At 40.2% G+C, this 23,111-nt stretch overlaps 1 protein-coding gene across 1 annotated transcript in view; it reads right to left on the reverse strand.

Annotated features, from left to right (window-relative positions):
- The window catches only part of LOC148649289 (receptor tyrosine-protein kinase erbB-4-like), a 372,283-nt gene that overhangs the window by 95,169 nt on the left and 254,003 nt on the right, over nt 1–23,111 (reverse strand). The window contains exons 4-9 of the mRNA XM_088605758.1: nt 17,138–17,269; nt 14,195–14,260; nt 4,700–4,818; nt 4,117–4,258; nt 2,444–2,557; nt 1,424–1,550 (exon numbers count right to left, since the gene is read on the reverse strand). Of these exons, the coding sequence (XP_088461884.1) occupies nt 1,424–1,550; nt 2,444–2,557; nt 4,117–4,258; nt 4,700–4,818; nt 14,195–14,260; nt 17,138–17,269 (700 nt within the window). The remainder of the gene's footprint in view (nt 1–1,423; nt 1,551–2,443; nt 2,558–4,116; nt 4,259–4,699; nt 4,819–14,194; nt 14,261–17,137; nt 17,270–23,111) is intronic.

The following is a 23,111-nucleotide window of genomic DNA, read 5'->3' on the forward strand; positions in this document are numbered from 1 at the left end:
TGCCACATACATGGACTGTGTACTGTACATAAAGCAAATGCGTCTTTGTTTAAACCAAAATGTCATGAGGTCCACGAGGCAGAAGAAAGTGCATTTATTTACTGAAACTTCACACTGTTATACAAATGCCATGCAGTGTGTATAAAATGCATAGCCATGAACAACAAAGCTGTACCCAGACCCAGGGGTCTGTTCAAACCCTGACATGAGTCTGAAAGACGCTTGTGCAGGGAGTCTGGCTGACACTGTATATAATTTTCTGCCAACTCTGCATCTTTTGGAAATGGCTAGTCCCACTCTGCATTTAGTTATTTTTCAAAAAAAGGGTAGCAGAGGCAGTGGGTCAGGAGGGTTCCCTTCAGGGCTGGAGGTATTGTTTGAATAAGCGTATCTATCTGTAAGTGAGCAAGCAGCTCACAAATGCATCAAGCAGCCCCAGTCCTCAGAGATGGCAGAGCGTGGTTTGGAGCCAGGCTAGTGAAATAAAAGCCCTCCTTGCAGCACTGAGGGCAATGGGGTCGGGGTCAAGAGGTGAAATGAGTTCTGACAATCTCTCTTCGCCGCCCCCCGCCCCCCCCCAGCCTCAGGGACCCCCAGGCTGAGGTGGAGTATCTCAGCCTATTAGCAAGCTAGGGTCCATGGAGACACCTGTTCGAGCTGGTGCCGCAAGCCATACACTTCGGCAATGAAGTGCTCGCTCAGCATTGCAGACAAAGCTTGTTATAAAACTGAGCGCACAGGAAAACGACCCCCTGCTCAGAGGCAGTAAATACATAATTTATATACAGGGTGTATTAAACATGTATAATCCTGCCAGTGTATATAACTACTGGTATGCTCAACGTTTCCCGACTCAAAAATAAATGCATCAAAACGTGGCTATGTAAAGCAGCCAGATGTTTTAATGCCTAAGATGCATGCGATTTAATAATTACTAGAATTAGATCAGTTTTTAATTCTGGAAATGTAGAAGACCCTTTTTTTTCCCTCTGGGCAAAGCGCCCATCCAGTTCCAATGGAGTGTGCAATCTGCCCACAGTTTGCCAACATTTAACAGGATTATATTCTTTCAGTTTCAAGTCTGCAGCACTGCAAAGACTGTTAAGAGGCAACCAGACATTGTGCTCAGCACTCCAGTATCATTTACTCTGAAGTGTGACTGTCCTGATCACGGCTCTGGTGATACCAGGATCAGTGTGTAATGTACAGTACTGAGGCAGGGGCTTTCTCTGAGGTGTGGTTATGTGGCTCCAAACTACAGTAGCCAGCTCCAGAGGGAAAGGGTTCAACAATGTACACAATTACATTGCTGGTGCTGTGACAATGGGTCAACATTATACCACTTCCAAAAGAAAAAAAAGAAAATATCTATAAGTAAAAGCAACATGAATATAGGACAGTAAGCAATAATGTGGACTCTGACCCTTTTATGCCTGTGATGAGAAAGACCAGATTCCCATTGATCTTTGTGCAGTTCACAAACTTGTCTATGTTGCTGGAGTCCACGGTCTGTGCTGACTGTAGGCTGCCTGTACCAATGCCATCACAAGCTGCGAGGGAGAGAGCAGGGAGAGAGACAAGCGCACAGATTTATGACTGCAAATACCACGGCACACCCCAAACCACAGACTATGCTCAGCATGTCTATACTGTATCTCTGCTGAAGGAACTACATTTATAGTTCACTTGTGACCTTATGCGTGGTGTCACACATCATTCTAGTAACTATCTGGAATTAATTCAGCTTTTGCTAATCACCAGAATTGTTCAACCTTTTGCACAAGACAAGTTAAAGTATTATTATAATGAAACTACAATAACACAGGTTCTATTATCCAACTGGTATTCACACTCATTAATTTACACCTTGGTAAATTTCAAATGATCTACAGTACCTTGCTCCAGGTTACAAATGTGGCACATGTGGGATTTCAACCAACAGACTACTAGTTACAGGTCCACAATCCTATTGTATCCGCTGTTCTACACTAATCCCTTATGCCTTCTCATTCAGGGTGATAACCTGGAGACTACAGGTATGTACAGCAAAGTGATGTTAATTGCTTAATCAAGAAAGAATATACAGTATATAGTACGCCACATACAAACTGTTGTAGATCTGTGAATTTTTAAACTTTACATTGGAATTAAATACTAAATCTTTGATTAAAAGTATAATGAAGACTATTACATTATTAGATACAGTATATGGGGTGATGCAATACAACTGGACTGTTCATCCAGGATTTGGGCCCACAGCCCTCTAATCCAAAATCCAGTGCTCTAACCACCATTCCTCATGCAGCCACATGCATTGTATATTGACTGTAGCTTAGGCCTTAAGTAAAACAAATCAAAGTCAATCCTGCTAGGAGGAGGATTGCCTTTCTCTGTCAAGTCAAAGTGATAGAAGCCAATTAGACACTGGTTAGAGTGACGGTACCTTTGGGACAAATGTCTGTGCAGGGAATGCACATTTTAATCCTGTTCTCCTCCACCTCCATTTTGTTGCTGGGGCAGGCACGTACACAGGAGCTGTGATCCACCACAAAGTTGTCTGGAACATAATTCACAGGTGCTATTAAAACGTAATAAAGACGTTCTCACACACCCCATGAAAAGAGCTGAGCCGAGACACCGGCTCTCTTACACTAGAAAAAGTGCTTTCTTGTGCCTTTCTTGGAATGACCAAGGCTTAATAAGTCTTTCTGAACAGTGAAGACAACACAGAGCAAATATAGACTTAATTTGCGATTTAAATCTGGGGATGTACACATCTGTAGCTTTCAAAATCAATAACAACGCTGTTGATGTGTTTCTCATAACACCAGTGACGTTAGTTTACTAAGACCATCTCTCAGACACTATCAACTAAAATAAGGACACATCAAATTTCGATGTAATAGCCTCAGCCTCTTATTCTATCAGTTTTTCTTTTTATTACATTCTGATGAAGCTTCTCATTTTATGCGCCCATGTAGTCAGAGAAGCACATTCATCATGCAAAGCTAAAGCACTATTTGGGCTTTCAACACAACAGAAGAAAAGATGTGGCACTTTCATTATAATATTCATGATCTGTTTAGAAAATACATCATCGTGGATCTTTGGCACTATTAAAAAATAAAAGCAATTACAGAGCTCTCGGTAGCAAAGCAGCCAGTCATGCGCTGGGGCGTGTACGCATGGAAGAAAGAAATCCCACTGGAAATACAGAAGCTGCTTGAGACAGAACCATGTGTTCTGTTTTAATCACAAATCCACGCACCCAGCCAGAAGCTGCTGTGACTGAGGGTTGAGTCCTAGGCCAGCACAAGAAAGAGTTTAGTCTGTACTGTCTCACGACCGGATGTTGGGAGACAGATGTCTAAATTACAGCTGTTTCAGAACCAGCCTACAGTGGCGACTGAAAACCTGACAGAGGCTGTGGTTTTCCTGTTGGTGTGTATTTAAAACAATTATTCATAATGCATAATCTGCAGTTCAGCCCACTGAAGGGGAATGACCATTGTTTTATAACCATTCATCAGATTCTTAAAATACTCTAAGAATACAAGGACATAATATAATATCCCTGTCTTAATAACTATGCTTTAAGATTATTGTATATATAACCGAGGTTGTGGTTTTGGTGTTCCAGGCTTCACTGGTGTTCCATTATTATATTATTAAATTTGATTTATCTTGGTTACTTTGCCATTGATTAATTTTTTTTTAGTTTGATGATGTGAAATACAGATGATTGTGCGCAGTGCACCAAAAACTGTTCAAAACAAACCTTACTTAAGAAGAAAACTATATAAACCTGAAGATACTGAAAATACTGAAGAAAGAACCTTATACTGTACAGTACAGCACTCATCTTAAATCAGAGGCCGCAACTTGTTTTGTGACTTCTCAAAAATGTAGAAAAGAGATGAAAACTGTAGACGTAAATATAGTAAAGACATTCCCACTTGGACGTGACTTTCGCAGGGGTGTGAATTCCAAGTGTGCACTGCTGCTGACATTACACCTCCCTTTCCTGTCATTGGATGTGAAATCATGGGAGACTCATCACTCATGCAATTCTGCATCATCAGTGTTAGAGCCTGCCATGTTTATTTCCAATCTTACGTGGGCACTTCTTGACACAGAACGCTCCATAGGTGTACTTGGCCTTCGGGTTGTGCTCCAGCTGGAAGGTGGTGGGGTTATACACAAAGGGCTGTGGACACTGGGTGACACAGGCCCCACTGTCATTGAAGTTTGTGCAGGCCTGAAACAGAAAGCAAAAAATGCATGAGCTGGGCAGGTTACATACTGTGCTTTCAGTATCGATTTTATCAAGACTGAACTAAAGACAAATCTCTGCGAAGTTGATCTGTTGATTTGCTGCACACAGAGGAACAGACGTTCTACAATTTTACTCTTGCCTTTTGGGCTTGTACCCTGGTATTTATTTGCTTATTTTGTTCATCAGTAGCACCACAAATAAGGACAAATAATAAAACAGTGTTTTATTTGCTGTCTGTTCTCTAAAACCTTGTGTTTTCTTGCAAACACAAGATCTTACTGTTCGTGGAACGCAGAGAAGATAGCTCTGTAGTTCTAGGTGTTTTACGTTAAGTATATTTTCACTCACAGATGAGAGCTGCTAATGGTGTTGAATCCCTCATGGCTGCAGTGCATAGTGGGAAAGAAAGGGGTATTCACTTACGAAGCAGTCGGTGTCTTTAGGCCCAGAGCAGCCCCCAGCACACTCCCGGTGGCAGCAGTCACTGACATATGGCCCAAAACACCTGCCATCACACTGCTCTGCGCATACGGTCTTTGTCACTGTGGAACAAGAACTGAGTCACACCTCTCACCGAACCAGAAGCACTCAATGAAGTTATCCACAAAGACCACAGAAGCAACAAATATGACAACAGCCCAGCTTCAGTGCCCCAGCTTGTTTTTTTGTTGTTTTTTTTTTACATTTAGCAATGTGCTTCCCAGCAGGATAATAATTCTGAATCCCTAAATGTTGGGAAACAACCTGTATTTGTGGATTAGGGGTCCTTAAACAGGAGTCTGGGGGTAAAAGACTGTCAAAGGGGTCCCCAGAAACACATTTCATCCCCAGTTCCTGCAGCATGTACAGTATAAACAACACTGGCACAAAGTTAATCTGCTCTTACAACACTGAAGATGGTTCTTCGGACCTTAAGTAAATATTTTCATATTGTTTAATTAAAAAAATCATAATATTTTATACTGCTATAAAATGCTGGGAGAGAGCGCGAACACTGGGAGTGATTTTTTTAAAAGAGGTCTCCAGGATAGAATAAAATGAAAGGCCTTGCCTTAGAGTAAAGAAAAGTACAACATCAAGAAAGAACATACAGTACATACAGTAGTACGCCACATACAAACTGATGTAGATCTGTGAATTTTTAAAGTTATGTACATTGGAATTCAATGCTAAATATTTTATTAAAAGTATAATGAAGACTATTACATGTATTATTAGATATATGAGTGATGCAATTCAATGCAATCTGTACTTTACTTTTAGCATCCTAACAAAATGAGGCTTGCATTTTTTTTCCGTATGGAATGGAGTGCAAAAATTAAAGGTCTAAGTTTTGCTAATGGTTGCTCAGGTGCTAGTTACAAGTAAAGCACTGCACATACACCGTGAAGGAATTGTAGCATCTGTGGCTGTCCAGCTCATAAACAACAACAGCTAAATAGTCAGTGGGCAGGTGAGGGGGTCCCGGGAGAGTGAAGTGTGAATGTCATTTGTGTCAGCAGAGACAGAGCAATTAGACTATCCTGCCCCCCACCTACCCCAGCGGCTCTGCTAATGAACACTGAGAGCCAGCTCTCTGCTGACCAGAAATCCCGATCACCCACAGAGGCTGTGAAGCCTACTGGTTTGATTTTAAAATTCACTTCAGAGCAAAACTACTACTAATACTGCTGCAGATATACTTACTGCTCCTACTTTGACTTACTTAACAATAATAATAACAATAATAATCATCATCATCATCATTATTATTATTATTATTATAATAAGTATTATTATTATTATACAGAACACAGTTCCAAATTAAAAACAATTGCTTTCTGTTGGCCTTATTTTGAAAAGTCCTCAATTAATACATCCACTGGCTGATAAAGTAAAGTAAATCTAAACTTATATTTCAATCTAAATTTATCTTATACAGTATCTTATATCTAAACTATCTAAACTTCAGCTAAACCTAAATGCACTTGCAGTATTTTAAATGGAAAAAAAGAGGAGATTCTGACAATACCCAACCACATAATGAAGGACATGTTATGAGTTCAGTTTGTCTGATGTTAGAGGCAACGGCATAGCCATGTGGATGAGGCAGCCAGGACCCCCAGAAAACGTGTCAAAGCTGTAGTGGAGAGAATGTTTGAGCAAAGAATGCTGGGAAGGAAAGTTCCAAAACTCAAGTGTGGGATGCAGGAATAGGGCCATTGACTTCCTCCTAGACTCCATCCAAATGCAAAAAAGACAGGGAAAGTAACAAAACAATTGGGTTTCTTTGAATAAAATTCTGAGGAATGCTTTTAATAGTGCAAGTACTGCACATGCTGCTAGCAAAAAATACCATGTAAAAATACATCCATCAGAGGACAGGGCAGACACTCCTGAACCTTCATGCCAAGCCCTCTGCTTTCCGCTCTGTCGCATTCATGGATTGTGTAGATTATTGTCATACTGTGATTAATACTCCATCTTGAAAACAAACAGCATCTTGCAATTGCTTGAATTTCCTTGCCTGATCGGTACAATCATCTGATATTGTAGCATATGGCTCTTGATGTCTTTCGTGTCTGCCTGGTTTGCAATTCAGCCTACAGCTGACAGCTATAACAAAAAACACAGTAAGCAATTTGTAGAAAAGGTCGTCGGAATGGAGGAAGCGAAGTTCTGGCTGCCTGTGCAAGTGTTCTGCAAGTGGATTTGGATCACACATTAATGTTCCAATTCCCTGCCATCACATTCCTTCACAGCCACTTCTCTTTACAAGCCCAGAGGGGACTCTTAGGACTAATCGCCTGTAATGGCAATGTAACTACATCGTACTTGTTCTGTGTGTCTCTGTGTGCGTGTGACAAAAAAAAAAGACTGCCTGAAAGCAATAGCTATAAATTACCCTTTTGAATTAATTTTTCATTACACACCTTTTTTTTTCAGATAAATATTCACATACACAGCGAGAAATGCTGAGACTCTATGGCTTTCTAGCAGACACAAACTGAAATCTAAAGTGAATTTACAGAGACACTAAATCCAGTTAACAATGAAGAATCCCATTACTTTCTGGGAAAAAGCTACACACTTATTTTAAATCTGCAAATACAGTGTAGCAGATTTAATAGCCGAGAAACAGAAAAAAAATATTCAAAACTTTTTCACAGGAAGACTCAATTATCATTTGCAAAGAAGGATTGGCCAAAAGGCTTACACCATTCCAGCATGATGAAACCAATTGAAACAGCAAAACGAAAATTGGGTACCTTTAATTTGGGACTGATTGATGCTGATTGATCATTAAGTGTAATAGGAATGATGGGGCTTCCTAAATGCATTGCCGTATTTAATGGTATTAAAGCAGTGGCCTGTTCAGTCCTTTGAGAACTATCTGAAATCAGCTTGCTCAGAGAGGTCAGTATGGTTATGTGTAGACAGTTCGATTCTCTATGTTTCTTTGTCATTGGAGTGAAGAGGCCTTTATTTTTTCATCTTATGTTTTTCTCCCATTATTACTATTATTATTTTTAAACTACATCTCCAGCTTTTGTGAGCTTTTCTGCCACTTAACCTTAGCAAGTGTTTTACCACAGCAACAATCAAATACTTAAAATAAAGGTACTGTATGGGTACCAAGGTTCTTTAACAACAAAAAACAGGTTTTCATTCTTTCAAGTTTTCCATTCAGTCTTCAATACTGTTGTCTGAAGCTGAATCTCCTGTGTGTCTCTATGTCACATAAACAAGCAAAGCCAGTCTTCTATTTTGTGTCCGTAAATAATCTTAGCACTAGCCCTGCCAGTGCATGCTGCTGTACATGCTAAGAGACAGCTGCTGACTCACTTTTAAGAGCTCCAAATTAAATTTAGAATGCTAATTTGTTTTGAGCATCATCATTATTAATAGCCATAGCAACTAAATTCCATTTATTTGAGATGTTATCATCTGTACTTTTAAAATCCTCAAACCGTCCAGCCAAAAAACCAGCTATAAGTGGACCTCGCTCTGGAAGGTTCCCTCTTTCCTCAGTGCTGCTGGCCACTCTATTCTTATGCAAACAGACTCAAAACCTCATCACCTGACAGCTGCCACAGCCAAGCAGGTTGGCCCTGTCCTCCATTGCTTGGTGTTTGTCTAGCTTTGTCGTGTTCTGTGTTGGCATTTGCAAATGCATATGTAGTAGGATTGCTTTTTGATGTGTGCAAATAAACCAAATCCATTGCAGATTAGCATGGAGGGAGGAGTAACAGAGAAATACAAGACTGGAGGGAAATGGTACCGGGAGTTTGCGTTTATTTCTCTTTCTTTATTTTTATTCTTCTCTCCGAAAGTCCTGCCTTTTAAAGACTGCCGTTTATTAGACATTTTCCTAAGAGTAATTCCCAGCACTGTGCCATATGGAGGATCCGAGTAAGGCGGGCAGGGAGGGAGCTCATCCTAGCCTGTCACTCAGCAGAAAGAGAAGGGTAGAGAGAGGGACAGAGAGAGGGGGAGAGAGACGGAAAAAGGCTGAAGCAGCACTGCTGATCAATCATGGTTACACAGTGTCTTAACAGCTCACCCGTGTCTTTGATTAAAAATCGTGTATTTCGGTAATAACTTTGCATGTTTATAAGATTTATGTATCGATTTCTGTTATTTTCCATTAGACAGAGATGCAATTTACAGCCATCCCGCCACCCTCTCCATTCAGCCTGGCATTCTCCATGCTGCCACTTCCCTGCATGTAATGCAGAATGGAGGGGGCCTGTAATTTAGCGCTTGGAGATGTGGCAGGCATCCTTCAGAGTGGCAACAGCAGTGGGGGTACTGTGAGTGGCTGGGGAATGCTTTTAACTGCAGGGCCTCTTAGGGGAAGATGATACTCGAGTGGCACCACCTCTGCACACCAGCCGAGAAAAGGACTTCTGTTTGTTCATTTATTAATGGGGGAACCGGAGTCCCAGTTTCTCAGACTGGTTATTAAATCTCGGTACCAAAATCAATTCATTGAAGGGATAGAAAAAACGTTACAGATTCTTGATTCGGCACAAAATAGTGAACTTTGTGAAAGTACTGTAAGTCACTATGTTGTCGCCAACCCCAGGTCTCGCCTTGCTGCTCGCTAGTCACTGTAATGACTAATGTAATGCGACTTACGAGCGAATAATTAAAGGTTGTGGATTTCTATTGGATTAAAGGAGATGTATTCACAAGCCTGCTTCTTTACAATGTAATAGGCCCACTTCAAGTCACCTCAAGTTTTGTTGCCTCGTTCTGCATTGCAGAATACCGCCCATACTGTACCTGGAAATCTTGTCTATTATATGATGTAAATTGGAGGTTACCGTATAGATTTTTACCTCTGCTGTGGTTCAAAATGCACTCATCAATGCTGATTGTTTCTAAAACCGGAATATAAAATAGTGTTGCAGTTCCCCTTTAAGTATTACGCAATTGTCTCCTATATAATGAATAATTACTTGCATTCATGTAGTGTTTTTTCTTATCTGGAAGAATCCCAAAGGATCCTTATATTACTGTACATATAGGAAGGAATTCACTTCATTCCCCATCTGTGTGACACACAGCAGTCATTGTGCACCAGCAACTGCACAGCAGATACAGGTGGAGAAGAGAGAAATTGTTTCATTAGTTGAATTAAGGGTGAAAATTTAGGGAGGCCAGATTGTGTAAACCCAGAGTGGAATTTAACCAGGACACTGGGTTAACACCCTTATACGGTACATATGGAATGAAGTGTGATGGGATTTTAATGCCAAGGCCATCTCATCCAAAGGATGGCACCTCCTCCTGCACAGAATTGCCAGTGACCATAATAGCACATTATTAGTACAGTAATTCTGGTCCAGACATCCTCTCCAGGTTGTACCTTGCCTTGCGCCCATTTCTTGTCTGGATAGATTCTGGCTCCCTCACAACCCTGAATGGGAGAAGCTGCTAGAAAACGGATGGATAGAAATTCTGACCCTGGGAAAATAACACCCTCTCTTCTCTGAAGGTTCGTGACCACCTCTTACAGCCGGAACTTGGCTTTCCTTAGAGGTCTCACAGTCAAGTACTGACCAAGCCCAGCCTTGATTAGTTTCTTAGATTTAATAATATCACACAAAAAATGAAAAGAATGAATTTTCAGTAAAGCAAAATATAAAGAATTTCAATCCTTTGGATGCCTTCTGAAATCTCATGATAATGTATTGTTACAACCAGAGGTGACTAGGAAGTGTCTCTGGAAGTTTTAGATAGAGTGTGTGACACCTGGCACTGTAAACATTTCCAGCTTCAAAGCAGACAGGATGTTTGTTGAGATGGTGGAGTCCCCTGATCAAAAACACTTGCAAAGTTTACCTTGTTTTACCTTGTGGGTTCATGATTGTCAATGAGCAGTGTGGAAACACACCATATAAGATCACTTTAAGAACACAGAAAGAAAAAAAAAGAGAAAGGAGAAAGGGAGAGAAGAAGAATCAGACAGCAGAAGGGAGGAAGAGGAGAGGAAGGAAGGTCAGGCCACAAGACAGAGGAGTCAGGAGGAGTTGGAGCTTGAAGCTTGAGCCAGGTGAGAGTCTCTATTTTATGATCATCCAAACAAAATTTGATAACAAATTATTTAAACCTTGCTAGAGAAAGCTTTCTATTCTGTGCTTTTAGGGACCTTGGGTTTCCTGGGTAAAAGATACCTTGGTAAGAGACTTCTTTCTGGCTTGTGGGTGCATTTTTAGAATAGGGAAGTAGGTTCCCATTTATTTTGTGGCACCCAGGGTTGTAGAAAGAGAGATTTAACTGACGTTTGCATTGTAAAGCAGCTTATCTCTTACTATGGCTTCTGTGGGCATTATTTAAGAGTTCAATACTTAGTAGCAGTCTGAGGTTTTCTGAGTGATTAGTTATTAGGTCTCTGAAATGCTTGTCTGTAAATACTGTACACATAAAGTAACCTGTGTGTTGTTGGCTGTAATATGTGTTTGTCTTGTCATTGTTAATAAACATTTTTTTGATAAAGTGTGCCTGGATTATTCCTATTACTACACCAAAGCTATACCAGAGCACAAAGAATTCAAGTGCCTTCAACTATACCAACTGCTTGGATATATTCTAGAGAAATCACGTACAAGTTGGTGGTTATGAATATTTATTTTACCTATTGACTACACCACTCTATCATTTCCTGTTTTTCACCATTTTCGTAACCCCCATTTGCAACAGTATGTAGGGTGTATTTAAGTGAGAGTCAAAAGCTATAACAGGATGGTTTCTGTATCTCAGCACTAATAACAATGGCAGCTAGTCATTCAATCACTAAAACACATAGTACTGACATTATGTGTAATCAAGTCGTGGTTTAATTGCCTCCTCAGAACAATATCATGCGTAGGTGAGGTTGTGTGTATGTTTGAGGACATGTAGGTGCATTCATACACTAAGCCTGACTAAAAGACTTAAAAACATTGTTTGACTCTTGTCAAAATTTCCCAGAGAGATACATCTTCATACCAGTACTATTTACGTAATGCCTGGAACGTTTTTCACAGAAGTAATGTCCTCTAAGACATGTTCAGGTAAGAATAATGCCTTCTGGGTTCCCTGACAAAGACCATATTTGTTTTCTTGACTGGCACACACCAAGTGATAGACATATCACATAGACATGTCTTGTGCATGCAGTATACAGAGGAAATAACTTATCTTAAATATGTGACCATTTCTCCCTAAACATTGATCCTAGTGATGAATTCTCTGTGTTAATCTATTAATCTTTCTGAGAAACTCTAAATGAGATTTGTAAAGGAGCCATAGCCTACATTTTGGCCTTTATACCTTATCCATAAATAGTTTAGATTTGTACTGTATATTTACAAAAGTAAACTGGAGCCAAGTTTGGTTGGAACAAGGTGCATATTGTAGTCAGTGAAACAGAACAGTAGTGTGCAGGTGTATTGCTGTAATGAGTTCTAGCTCTTTCCTGAGACTTTTTTGTGTGCTGCTCAAGGACAATCAGACCTTCAACAAAAGCTTCATAAGTGAGAGGCTGAGGTAGTGTGACAGGAGAAGGCAAGATGGGACCCAGAAATCTTTGGGGGTATAACTTGTGACCTGCTGTGACTTAACCAGTTTGAGGAAGATGATTGTGTATGTGACAGTATAACACCAGGAAGCAAATGCTTCCAAGGAGCTTCTGAACTGTTGCTTTAATAAAAGAGCAGATCTCTAGAAATTTGTGGTATCAAGGAAGTAAAGAAAGTAAGGACTGACCTACAAATGGAGACAATGAGAGGCAGAAGATTAGGAAAAGGGAGAGAACCTCTTGCAGGGAGGCCAAGAGAAAGTCTGAGACCCATTCAGAGTAATCTGGCAGTCTACAGCATCTTATTAAAATAAACTTTGTTTATACTGCCAGTGACCAGCATAGCTGCCTGGCTTGATTTCCCCGGGCCAATGAAGATGTTCAGTCCAGTTAACTACACTGAAGACTGCTAGATTTGCATCGCTAATGTGAGTTGTTTTTCCCGTGTGTAAAAACTTAAAGCATTGTTCTTTTGCACTAATACTGCCCCTACCCTAAAGAGGCTCACCACCACACAATGCAGATGGTGTCAATGAGGTAAAAATGCTCCAGCACCTACTCTTCCACTGCCAGAAACAACTCTGTGTGTGTGAATGCTGGTGCAACGTAGGGTCTTTTCTTCAGGCTGACATTTTACAGAGATTTAAAAGCTGCATCAAATACTTTCTTCTGGCTTAGAAATAGCATGAGCAGAGAAGTAATCCTTGACTCAGAGGTTTTTCTGATGTTCCTGCACATCAAACTGCTGCTGTGTTGAAAAGTCTTAATTTCTGCTCTGTTATTTGTATTTTTTCTGAATTAGCAAAGAGACAACTAATTCATACACCCAAGGTTTTATTTAATGTATCTAGAATTAGTGGGAACACATTGTCTTTGTTGCCTAAAAGGAGCACATTAGAGATGAAAAAATTAGGTTATGGGTTATTTATAAAGATTATATTGTGCAAATTCTTTGTAGGCAAAGCGTAATTGCATCTTATTTAACAAACCATCTTGCTTAATGCATTAGAGCTGATGAAACAACAGCGTGAAGCAGTTGGCATTCGTTAAAATGACAGGAGTATTATCAAAAGGGAAGCAAACATCATCCAAAGGAAAACAAAACAAAAAAACAGTTCAATCTCAGGTTCAAGGAGAAAGCCAGGGAACAGAGGCAGGCAGAAACTGTCCTTGCATTACAGAACAAAAAGAAGAAAATGTAATATAGAGAAAATGGAAGAGAGACAAGCGTGCCTACTTTTTGTGGCATCCTACTTCATTGTATTTTTCCATTAAATTGCTGGGCCAGATATAATTACGGTAAGTGTTTAAGTGCACTTATCTGCTGCAGAAGGTGAGAGGCAGCGGTGAGTACCCCTGCTGCGTTTGCTTAAGAGCAGTGATTTTCCCTGCAATTAGCTAGTGTGGAAGGGCTGCACTCTAAATGGGTCATTGATAGCAAGAACGTCTGCCTTGAAAACGATAGCAATGAGGCTTCTGTCTTTCCCTCTGAACTGACAGTTGCCCTCTCTCTCCCGGCCCAGAATGCAAAGGTCACGACACTCCTTGATCGCCAGTCGGCAACGCGCAAAGGACACACAGAGCTGCGTGACGAGCAGTGTTTTAAGGGTGCCTGGGGTAAGTGAGAAGCTCGCAGCTCTGAGGTGCGCATCACTGCTACTACATCTGTACATCTCCATATCTGTCACGTCAATTCGGAAAATGTCCCACTAAAAAATATTAAAATGAAGTGCATGGATTGATCCCAGGGATGTCTTTGCGGAGTCATTTATGAATTATTTGGCGTACACTGCAGATGAGTCTGAGTTCCCGCCCTCCCACCCCCCGCGTCATAGCGGTCGCGAGTCAGGTGGGATCTACTGTATACTCACGGCTCTGGCACTGATCCTCCCGCGGTCCCCAGCAGCGCCCTGTGCACGACCTGTGGCACCGCCCACCTGTGGGCAACAAGACAACAGCTTCCTGCATCATCTCCAACGTTCAACCATAAAAAAAAAAACATTCTGGAATGCTTAAACCCCAACAGTAAGAATTGTGGGCGCCTAAGTGATTTTGAAGACACAGCCTTCTGTAGTGAGGCCTTGCTCCTCTCAGCTGGCAGACTGTATTGACTGGCAGGGTGACACGGCCCAGCACATCATTAGCCTGAATCTCAGTATCTCTGAACTTGGGATTCTGGAGACTCTTGACATTCACGTGCCCACATCGGCACTCCTCTGTTCAAATCACAGGAGCAGAAACGTCAGTTACCAGCCTTCGTGTCTTGGGGTGTAAATGAAGATGTTAAGATCTGAGGGTCTGACGTGACAGATAACAGCAGAGTAAGCTACAGTACTTGCCGATGGCTAATACAAAAAAAAAACACAGGCAGCAAGAGATCTGTTCTAGATCTAATTGCTTTCTTTCAGATACTTTGATGAATGAAAAAGAGTGGGCACTCGCAGCAAACCCTGCTAATAAAACTCTTTTACATCAGCATGAAGGAGAAGTGTAAATGGAAATATCTTAGGTTTTTTCCATGCAGGTTTCACTGCAATTTAATTGACAGGTTCATGATTGCAGATCAAGCCAGCTAGTATTTAAGGTCTTAAAGAGTAATTATGTTAAAGAAATAACATCGACGCCGACTTTGTCATTTACTATCCAACTACCACCCCTCCATCACATTCATTGTACCCACTTCCACCTCTCTGCCACCTGCTCTCCTAGCTATGACAGTTCTGCTGTCAATATACCCCTTTGACAATTAAAAGAAGGAAATGATGAGAAACAAGCTGTTTCCATCTGGCATGAACAGCATAGCTCTGAGCCATAATAACGGCTATTATTTGACCACATCTCAAAGCTGATTTCTTGAACAGAGCTATTGTTTTGAAAGGCTGTCACGACAATGGAGAACAAAGGTGAACTCGATGACACAGTGGGCTTGGAGTCAGCTGTGCCTGTTGTCTTCCTACGTACTAAACAGGTGTGAGACTCCTGACCTCACAGAGGTGAAGAAAAGGTTAGTTACAAAGAAACCCATCTGTCTCAGCAATGCTTTTCTTCTACATTCTCATAGGCTCTTCAAACACTCAGCAGTTGCAGCTGCACATACTGTACTATACCAATCTGTTCAAATGTAACAGTGAAAGAAGACATGCAGGATGCATGTCTAATTCACAATAATAATTTCAATAAATCTCGGTGACCTGTTCCTTCTCGTATGATCCTCATGAGCAAGTCCCGACAAAATGATTTCAAGCAACACCAGTAACAGATTCTCAGGGAAATAGTGCACTGGAAGCTGAAGAAGCCTCTGGTGAAAGATTAGACTCATACTGTAGATGTTAATAAAATAAGTAAATGATTCTTATGGGAACATCAATACTAGTTTCAAGACGGTCTTAAAGCAACACTTGCAAAAATATTGAATTGATTGACTCTATACGCACTGTTATTAAAAGTCTTTCCTAACACAATCAGAGGTTATAATATCCGTACTCCGTTAAGAGTATTAACAATTTCCTCAGATGCAGCCTCTGTGAAAACAATCCCATGGCACCCTTTGCAAAAAAGGGTGTTATCCATGGAGTCCTGACTACATTTTACTTTGCTGGAGTCTACTGGCTTTTTTTGGTGAATGAAGTAGGTTCCCTCCTATGTGGGAAGGACTATATAAATGCAAGCAATTACTATAGTTACTGTATAACTTATTATACACGTGCTTGAGCTAACCCTGACCCAAGAAGGCGGGATCTTGCAGCCTGCCAGGTGAGAACCAGTCACGTGCGTGGTGAAGAGATCGTTGCCCACGTGCTTCACCGTGAGGGTCCCCTGTGGTGTCTCCTGCTGTTTCTCTCTGACCCCACTACATGCCGTCTGTTTCCAGACAATGCCAGCCTCGCCTAGCCTGCACCGAGGTAATTAGACCTCATTAATTAACACCCCATGCTCTCTGCGTACAGCTGTTCTTAGCACTACAGCCCAGCACATAGGATGGCCTGCCAGGGTGAAATCTGCTCCCTCCTGCTTTTCTTTGGCTTATTTATCGGAAGGACAGCCCCAGGAGAGGCTGGGAGTGGACATGATGCTACAGGCTAACAAACTGGATTCCTATGCATCTCCTGGTTAGTTCACTGGATCCAACAGTAGCTTGCAGTACATTTAGACTATACGGTAATGACAAGATTATGTATTTGTTTTTGCGAGTTAACAGAATATATCTGAAATCTAGTGAGAATATATTATAAAGGGTATTTCATAAGAGTTAATAAACTATGCAATTACAGGGAATTTAAATTTAGAAGCCTACGCTATCACATGGACATTCAACGATGACAGAGGACCCCCAGTACTGCATATAAAGAATGAACCAATGAGATTCCTTATATGAGAAGGAGAAAAAGAGACAATTTAGCCTAAATGTCCCACACATTGGCATACAGGAATGACAACCCTACTGTTGTTATGTTTTAGGTCATTCCCTCACAACCCTGCTTTTTGTTATCTGGACTATTCAACTCAATGTCTTTTTTGAAAGAAAAACCCACAATATTAGGACAAATGCAAAATTCCAAAAACAAACAGTTGTAATACTTCCTCTGGGAATCTGTTTCACTGTTCCTTTACTCTAACCTCTACTCTCACCTCTGTCTTTTTACTTTCCTATTTCTTTTTTCCTTACCCACCTGAGCAGGGCTCCTCCACGGGCTGAAACATTGTACATCTTTCTCTTTCTACCCTTTTGAGTGGCACTAAGCTCTGCCTGTACCTTTCCAGCCCTCATTCCAAAGCCGTTCCCCGATCTAACCTCTAATGGCTGGGATACTCACATCCAATGCTGCTGTTGGTGGGCACGACTAGGAGCTCTGAGCGTGGGTTCTTGACAATATCTTGCCAGTGGATGGTGTCGGCGTGGCACAGGAACTTGTTCTGGTCCACATACACACCGCCATTGAGGATTTCTGTAGACAATAGACAGAGACGAGAAGTGTTGTTATTGGGTCCTAATTACATTCTGACATCCTCAGATACCCAAGCTTTGCTGTTGTCTGCTGTCTTTTGTAAAAAGCAAAAAGTCATAAATAGAAATTGGATATAGCTTATAGCTATATATAACTGTACTATTGCTATGAATACCACCATTCATAAGTTATATTAATAATATTATTATAATTAATATACTGTAAGAAGAAGTCTGTTTTTTTTTTATAACAGTGACCCTCAAGACATAAACACTTTTTATACAAACCCATACAGTACATTTAAAATCTGGGGTTATTAATCCTGGTCTTTAAAATACAAACAAGTTATTAACTTCAAATTACATTTCTAAGAAAATGAAAAGATATCCCCATCTTAATACAAATCGTCCAATATTAAGCTATGTGACAGGATGTCTGGAAATGAATCTTGTTTTCCCCAAATGTAGGGTCGTGTTTCTGTTCAGACGATGAATGCAACAATGAGTATTAGGGTTTCAAATTTCTCAGAAAGACTCAATAGAATTAATCCTGATCCCACTGAAAAAAAAAAAACATGAGCAGATTTACACAATTTACAGCATTTGAGTTTTTTTCCCCACAAGCAGATTAACAACATAGGGATGGCATGGATACAGATGAGACATATTAATAACCAAAGGCTAGAGGACTCTGCTAATAGTCCAACAAAGACTTGATTAAATTCTGTTCCACGGATGATTGGTGATCAGACTATTGTATTTTTTTCAATGGGAATTTGAGACCCATCTTTCATCTTAAATTAATTTCATATTTGGCTACACATGATGAGAGGTTACACTGACTTTATTCCCTATTCAAGGAAATGTACAGATTAAAGTGCTAGTTAAAACAAGACAAACAAAGCAAGCAGCAACAATAAAACCTCCAGCCTAACTGCATGTTGTTGGTTTTTCTGGGTAGGTAGTGGTGACAGTAGAAATATAGGGTTCCTTAAAATACAGAGAAATCTAAAAACACAGCTCACAGTTTTGAAATCTTATTGTCAAATGGGAAACATTGCCATTTGTACATCATAAAAACACAGCAGCGCAAACAGTGAAGCATTTCACAACAAGTGTGTGACTGTACAGATCAGACCACAATTAACAGAACACACCTGGAGTTCCAGAAAGAAACCCACCATTGGGACATGCGAGGAAGGAAGTGAAGAGATTTTGCTTGCCAGAGCTTGGTTCCATAAAGACTTCTTAAATTTATTTATTTTAGTTAATTGTTTAAAGACTTCTCAATTTTTTTTCCCCATCTGCCAGAGCTCCACATGACCATCAGCTTTCACATTGTCAACACCATGCTCTCTTAAGGTGTGGTGAGAAGCAATAAAAAGGTTTTACTGTAATTACGAATTACTAGGGAGTCTAGAAGGTCAAAAAAAGGAATGCCTACCCCTTCTAACTAAATATGATAACAACTGTATTTTCTTTTTTTGTTGTTGCTGTGTTCGTGCTTATTCGAACTCATAAGCAGTAATGGATACATACCGGTACTAAGCCTGTGGTATAGAGCATTTAGTTTTTCAGAAAGAAATTAATAAAGTTTCTTAAAAAAGTCATTAAAATTCTCAAAGTACAAATGACAGGCATTCATAAAAATGCATGCGCGTTGACGAAGAACTGTAGATCTGTACACTGGGTGGTTGTTGCAATACAGGTGTCTACAGTGTATTAGGACAGTTGCTCTTCCTAACTTACGGATCTGAATTCTAGCACAGTAAAGCTTGCAGGTGGTGACAAATTAGGAGAATTATCAAACACTGACGAAGCTTTCCAAAGATTTGGAAAACACCTGGCAAACAAGACTTAATGAGGACACATGCAGAGTATTACATGAACGTAGCAAAAACACAGATTACAAAGATTAAATGGGAAATACTGTGCTTGAAGAAACAATTTAGGAGAAAGACTTGACACAGCATTTTTAACTTTGAGACAATGAGGAGAAGCCATAAAAAGTCAAACACAATGTAGGGATATTAAGTTAATAGTGTTGAATTTAAATTAAGGAATTTTATGTTAGAATGGAACAACATACCAGTAAGACCTTACTTAGAATATTATGGACAATTTAGGTCACCACATGGCAAATAATATATTGCTGCTCTGGAATCCATCCAAAGAGAACAACCATATACAGTGTATGTTTTGGCTTAAAGAAATGTCCTACTCTAAAGGCTAAAAGAACCGAATTGTTTTAGTCTTGAAAACAAAAGATCTGTATTCAAAAGTATGAAGTATTCAAAATTCTCAAAGTCACTGGCAAAGTCAACACAGTGGACGTCCTCAGAACCAACACCAACAAACCACAGGACACAAATGGAAACCCAGAGGAAGTTCATATAAAACTGAGAACAGAAGGCACTTTCCTACACAAAGGGGGGTGGGAGTCCGGAACAAGCTACCCAGACATATTGTTGAAGCCGATACTCTGACTTCTTTCTAGAAACAGCTGGATCCTTGCCTCAGTTAGCTACTAGCAAACAAACAAGCTAAACGGGCCAAATGGCCCCCTGTCATTTGCAAATTTCCTTATGTTCTTTCAATCTGCCTTTGGTGCCCATGATTAAACCTCTTCTCCCTGAGAGAGATTGTGCACATCACTGTTAGGAAGAAATTCAATTTTTCTAAATAAATAGCCAAAGAAAGCTAACTTTGCAAAAACAGAACACCGCACAGATGCAACAGTAGCTCCCAAGCTAGATTTCTATGGGGCTTTGTAACTGGTGTGAGCCTGAACTCCTGCCCGGGACATTACAGCATCTGTACTGGAGGAGAAGGAAGCACAAGCATCTGACTCACTGGGAAGGGCCACATGGTAAGCTCATGACTGCCTTCTCTCTGCTGGGTATCACATGAGCTATTGTTCACTGAGAATGCTTTACTAGTGCATCAGAGTACCCAGAGAGATACTGTACCCCTGTGTAAAAAGTAAGACTGCAAAGGCATGATAAGCACCTTTAATGTTGGGAAAGTTCCTATCATGCAGATAAGTAGGCAGGAAGAATCAAAGGCTTGTTTCTGTGCTCAAGAGCGAAGAGCATATTCAGGGCCTGATTTGCACTGTACTCACTTGATTGGCTATGTTATTGAATGCTTTGCTACTGTTTTGCATGGGAACCTTTTTTCATTGTAAGAGAGCGCATACAGCGCCATCTCTTTTATAACCTCCATAGTTTCTTGTGTTCCTTCCATTTAATACAGACGAGAAGCCTGATCTGGAAAGACAAGGACTAACCTCTAAATATTCCACCGCCGACACCACCTCCCTCCTTGCTCCACTGCTCCAACACTTTCAATTTGTTAATTCATCAAATGCTCACTTTCATTATGCAGATTTGATTTCTGATACCGGAATTCAATAACTGCACATTTCCCGAATCTGCGTAGATTCATTTTAAATGTGTATTAGGGTCTTTTTTGTGCTTGATTAGCTGTAATAAGTACTGGTGACAGATCCCTCTGTGAGTGTTTTACATGTTTAATTACAATGCTTGAAAGAGGTTTGGAGAGAATGTGCTCTTAATTAGAGCATTAACTGTCAACGACATCAACATTGGCTGTTACAGGTCCCACGGGGTCAATCCTGTATCCTTAAACAATAGCGTTCTTTTAATTTTCCTTGGTTATTAAAAAAGTAATATTAACTGATGAGAACACAAAAACTGTTTGCAGTGTAATAATACAGAAGCAAACAATTTACTTTTTATAAGCACATCATGAATACATTTATTAACTCTGCAAAGGGACAGGAATTTAAAAAAAACAATTACTGACAAACACGTAGCATAAAAATGAGTTTGTGCTGTTCATAATCACAAGTGCTCAGTAGCTTTTGTAGGTTCTAGTGCAGAAAAAAACAAACTCACAGGGGTATTCATTTGCACAATTTATCAGAATTTATCCCTGGTGAGCACAATTGATCGGGCTTCTCAGTTTTAGTACAGGCTTCTTTTATACGACACACTAGATTGCAATAAAAGTAGCAATTTTGTGCGGTATAAAAAGTAATAACCACAAAGCACTATTTAAATGCATGGCTGTCGAAACATATGCTGGCCTTCCTGAATATTTTGAATTGACCTTCCAGTGTTTAACTTACTGCACTGAATCATGAACCTGACTGTTATATTGCAGCCGCAGGGTCCATATACTGTACAGTAAGTATAGGAGCTTATAGTCCCATCAAACGTTCTATTAAATATTAATGTGATTCCTGTACCCTTTTGTTGAATTGTGTGGACCAGACTCATGTTTGGCTAGAATGATTCTGTTTGAGCAATCAGTGTTCATAATACGTGAATCTCTCTTGGATAATATATTTATTCATGTAAAAAAATAACCAGATAATTACATTTTTTATTTTTCTCTCTTTAGATAGGCCACTGGTATGAGTGTTTGCAGGAAAAAAAAAAACATTTTACAATAATACAATGCATGATGTTCTGAAGTCTAGCCAGTGACCTACTGTACAGCCAAACCACCACAGATCACGACACTTTAGAACAATTATTCTACTGCACACAATTACATTTAGACCCCACAGAACTGTACAATTCCATTTTGATCAGACTGAAACAGAAACTGTTACAGTTACATAAACACGCTTACAATACTTTAAGTGTGTATTTATTTACAAATAAATAAACAAGCAGACTAATAAACTGGTAGGTTGGGTTTTACTCCTACGACTTGGCTGCAAGTTTTCTACAGAACGCACATACATATTCTCTCTCCCACACACTGGCTTTAGACAATGGGAACTTCATCAATGCTGCTCCACTGGCACAGTCAGAGCTTTCTCCTCCCCAGTGCTGAAAAGTGATTATGACAAAATCACAGTTCCCCTCTGCCAGGCACATTTTCTGGAGGGGGCTCGCAGACGTGTCAGTAATCCCTGCCAAATTTCCAGACAGGGCTTGTTTTAGAAACCACAGGTGCACACCGGAATACCTGCAAGGTTTCCGAATAATTTGTGCAACAACAAGCCATCAAAGGTAGGCTTGTGTTGTGTTACACTTGTTACCGCCACACATGGCACCTGCTGTTCGCATGTTTCACTTGGTGGCGAAATTCCCCCCCAAGGAATAGATCAGTCCTGTGGAAATTCATTGAGCAATCCTAGCTAGGATTATTTCTGTGGTGTCGTTTGAAGATGGACCACTGTTGCAGAGGGTTTATTTGGGGAAGCACTTTAAGTTCTCTCTCGGTTTCTGTGGAAGACACTGCTCTGTTATCTCCAAGTACCTTCTCCCACTGTACTGTTAGGACGGCAAGATAGGTTTGAAAGAGACAAATCAAACACCTCAACTGTTTTCATGATCTTTTGTTATTGATGGTTGCCCTTCTCGTTTGAGAGCAAAAACAACAGAAAACCGCCATAAGAAAGCAACAATTTCAGTAGTAGAGTGTGGGAGGGACAGAATCCTAAATGCACTTAAAATATCAGCAATAATAACACCTTATACAGTGCTTTTCCCAATGGATCCTGAAGTTCTTTAAGTATGGGAGGTGACCCATTACGTCCAACACTAAAACGCAGTGCCCACCTGGATAACATATGGTATTATTCTGTGCCGGCAGCCATTCTATACAGCACATCAGAATCATCTTTATTCTTCAAGGATATTTAATGTACAAAAAATTTACTCTAGTGTACTTGGTGCTCTTAAAACATTCTAGACATGTCATATACAAACAAGACTAATAGACTTCATTAAGAAAAACACAAATAACTAGAAATACTGCTTAAGCAATATGACGGAGCTGGGAAAGAAGCTGTTCAAATACCG

This window comes from Lepisosteus platostomus, chromosome 14 (genome assembly GCF_059453375.1).
Source record: "Lepisosteus platostomus isolate fLepPlt1 chromosome 14, fLepPlt1.hap1, whole genome shotgun sequence".
Taxonomy (NCBI): Eukaryota; Metazoa; Chordata; class Actinopteri; order Semionotiformes; family Lepisosteidae; genus Lepisosteus; species Lepisosteus platostomus.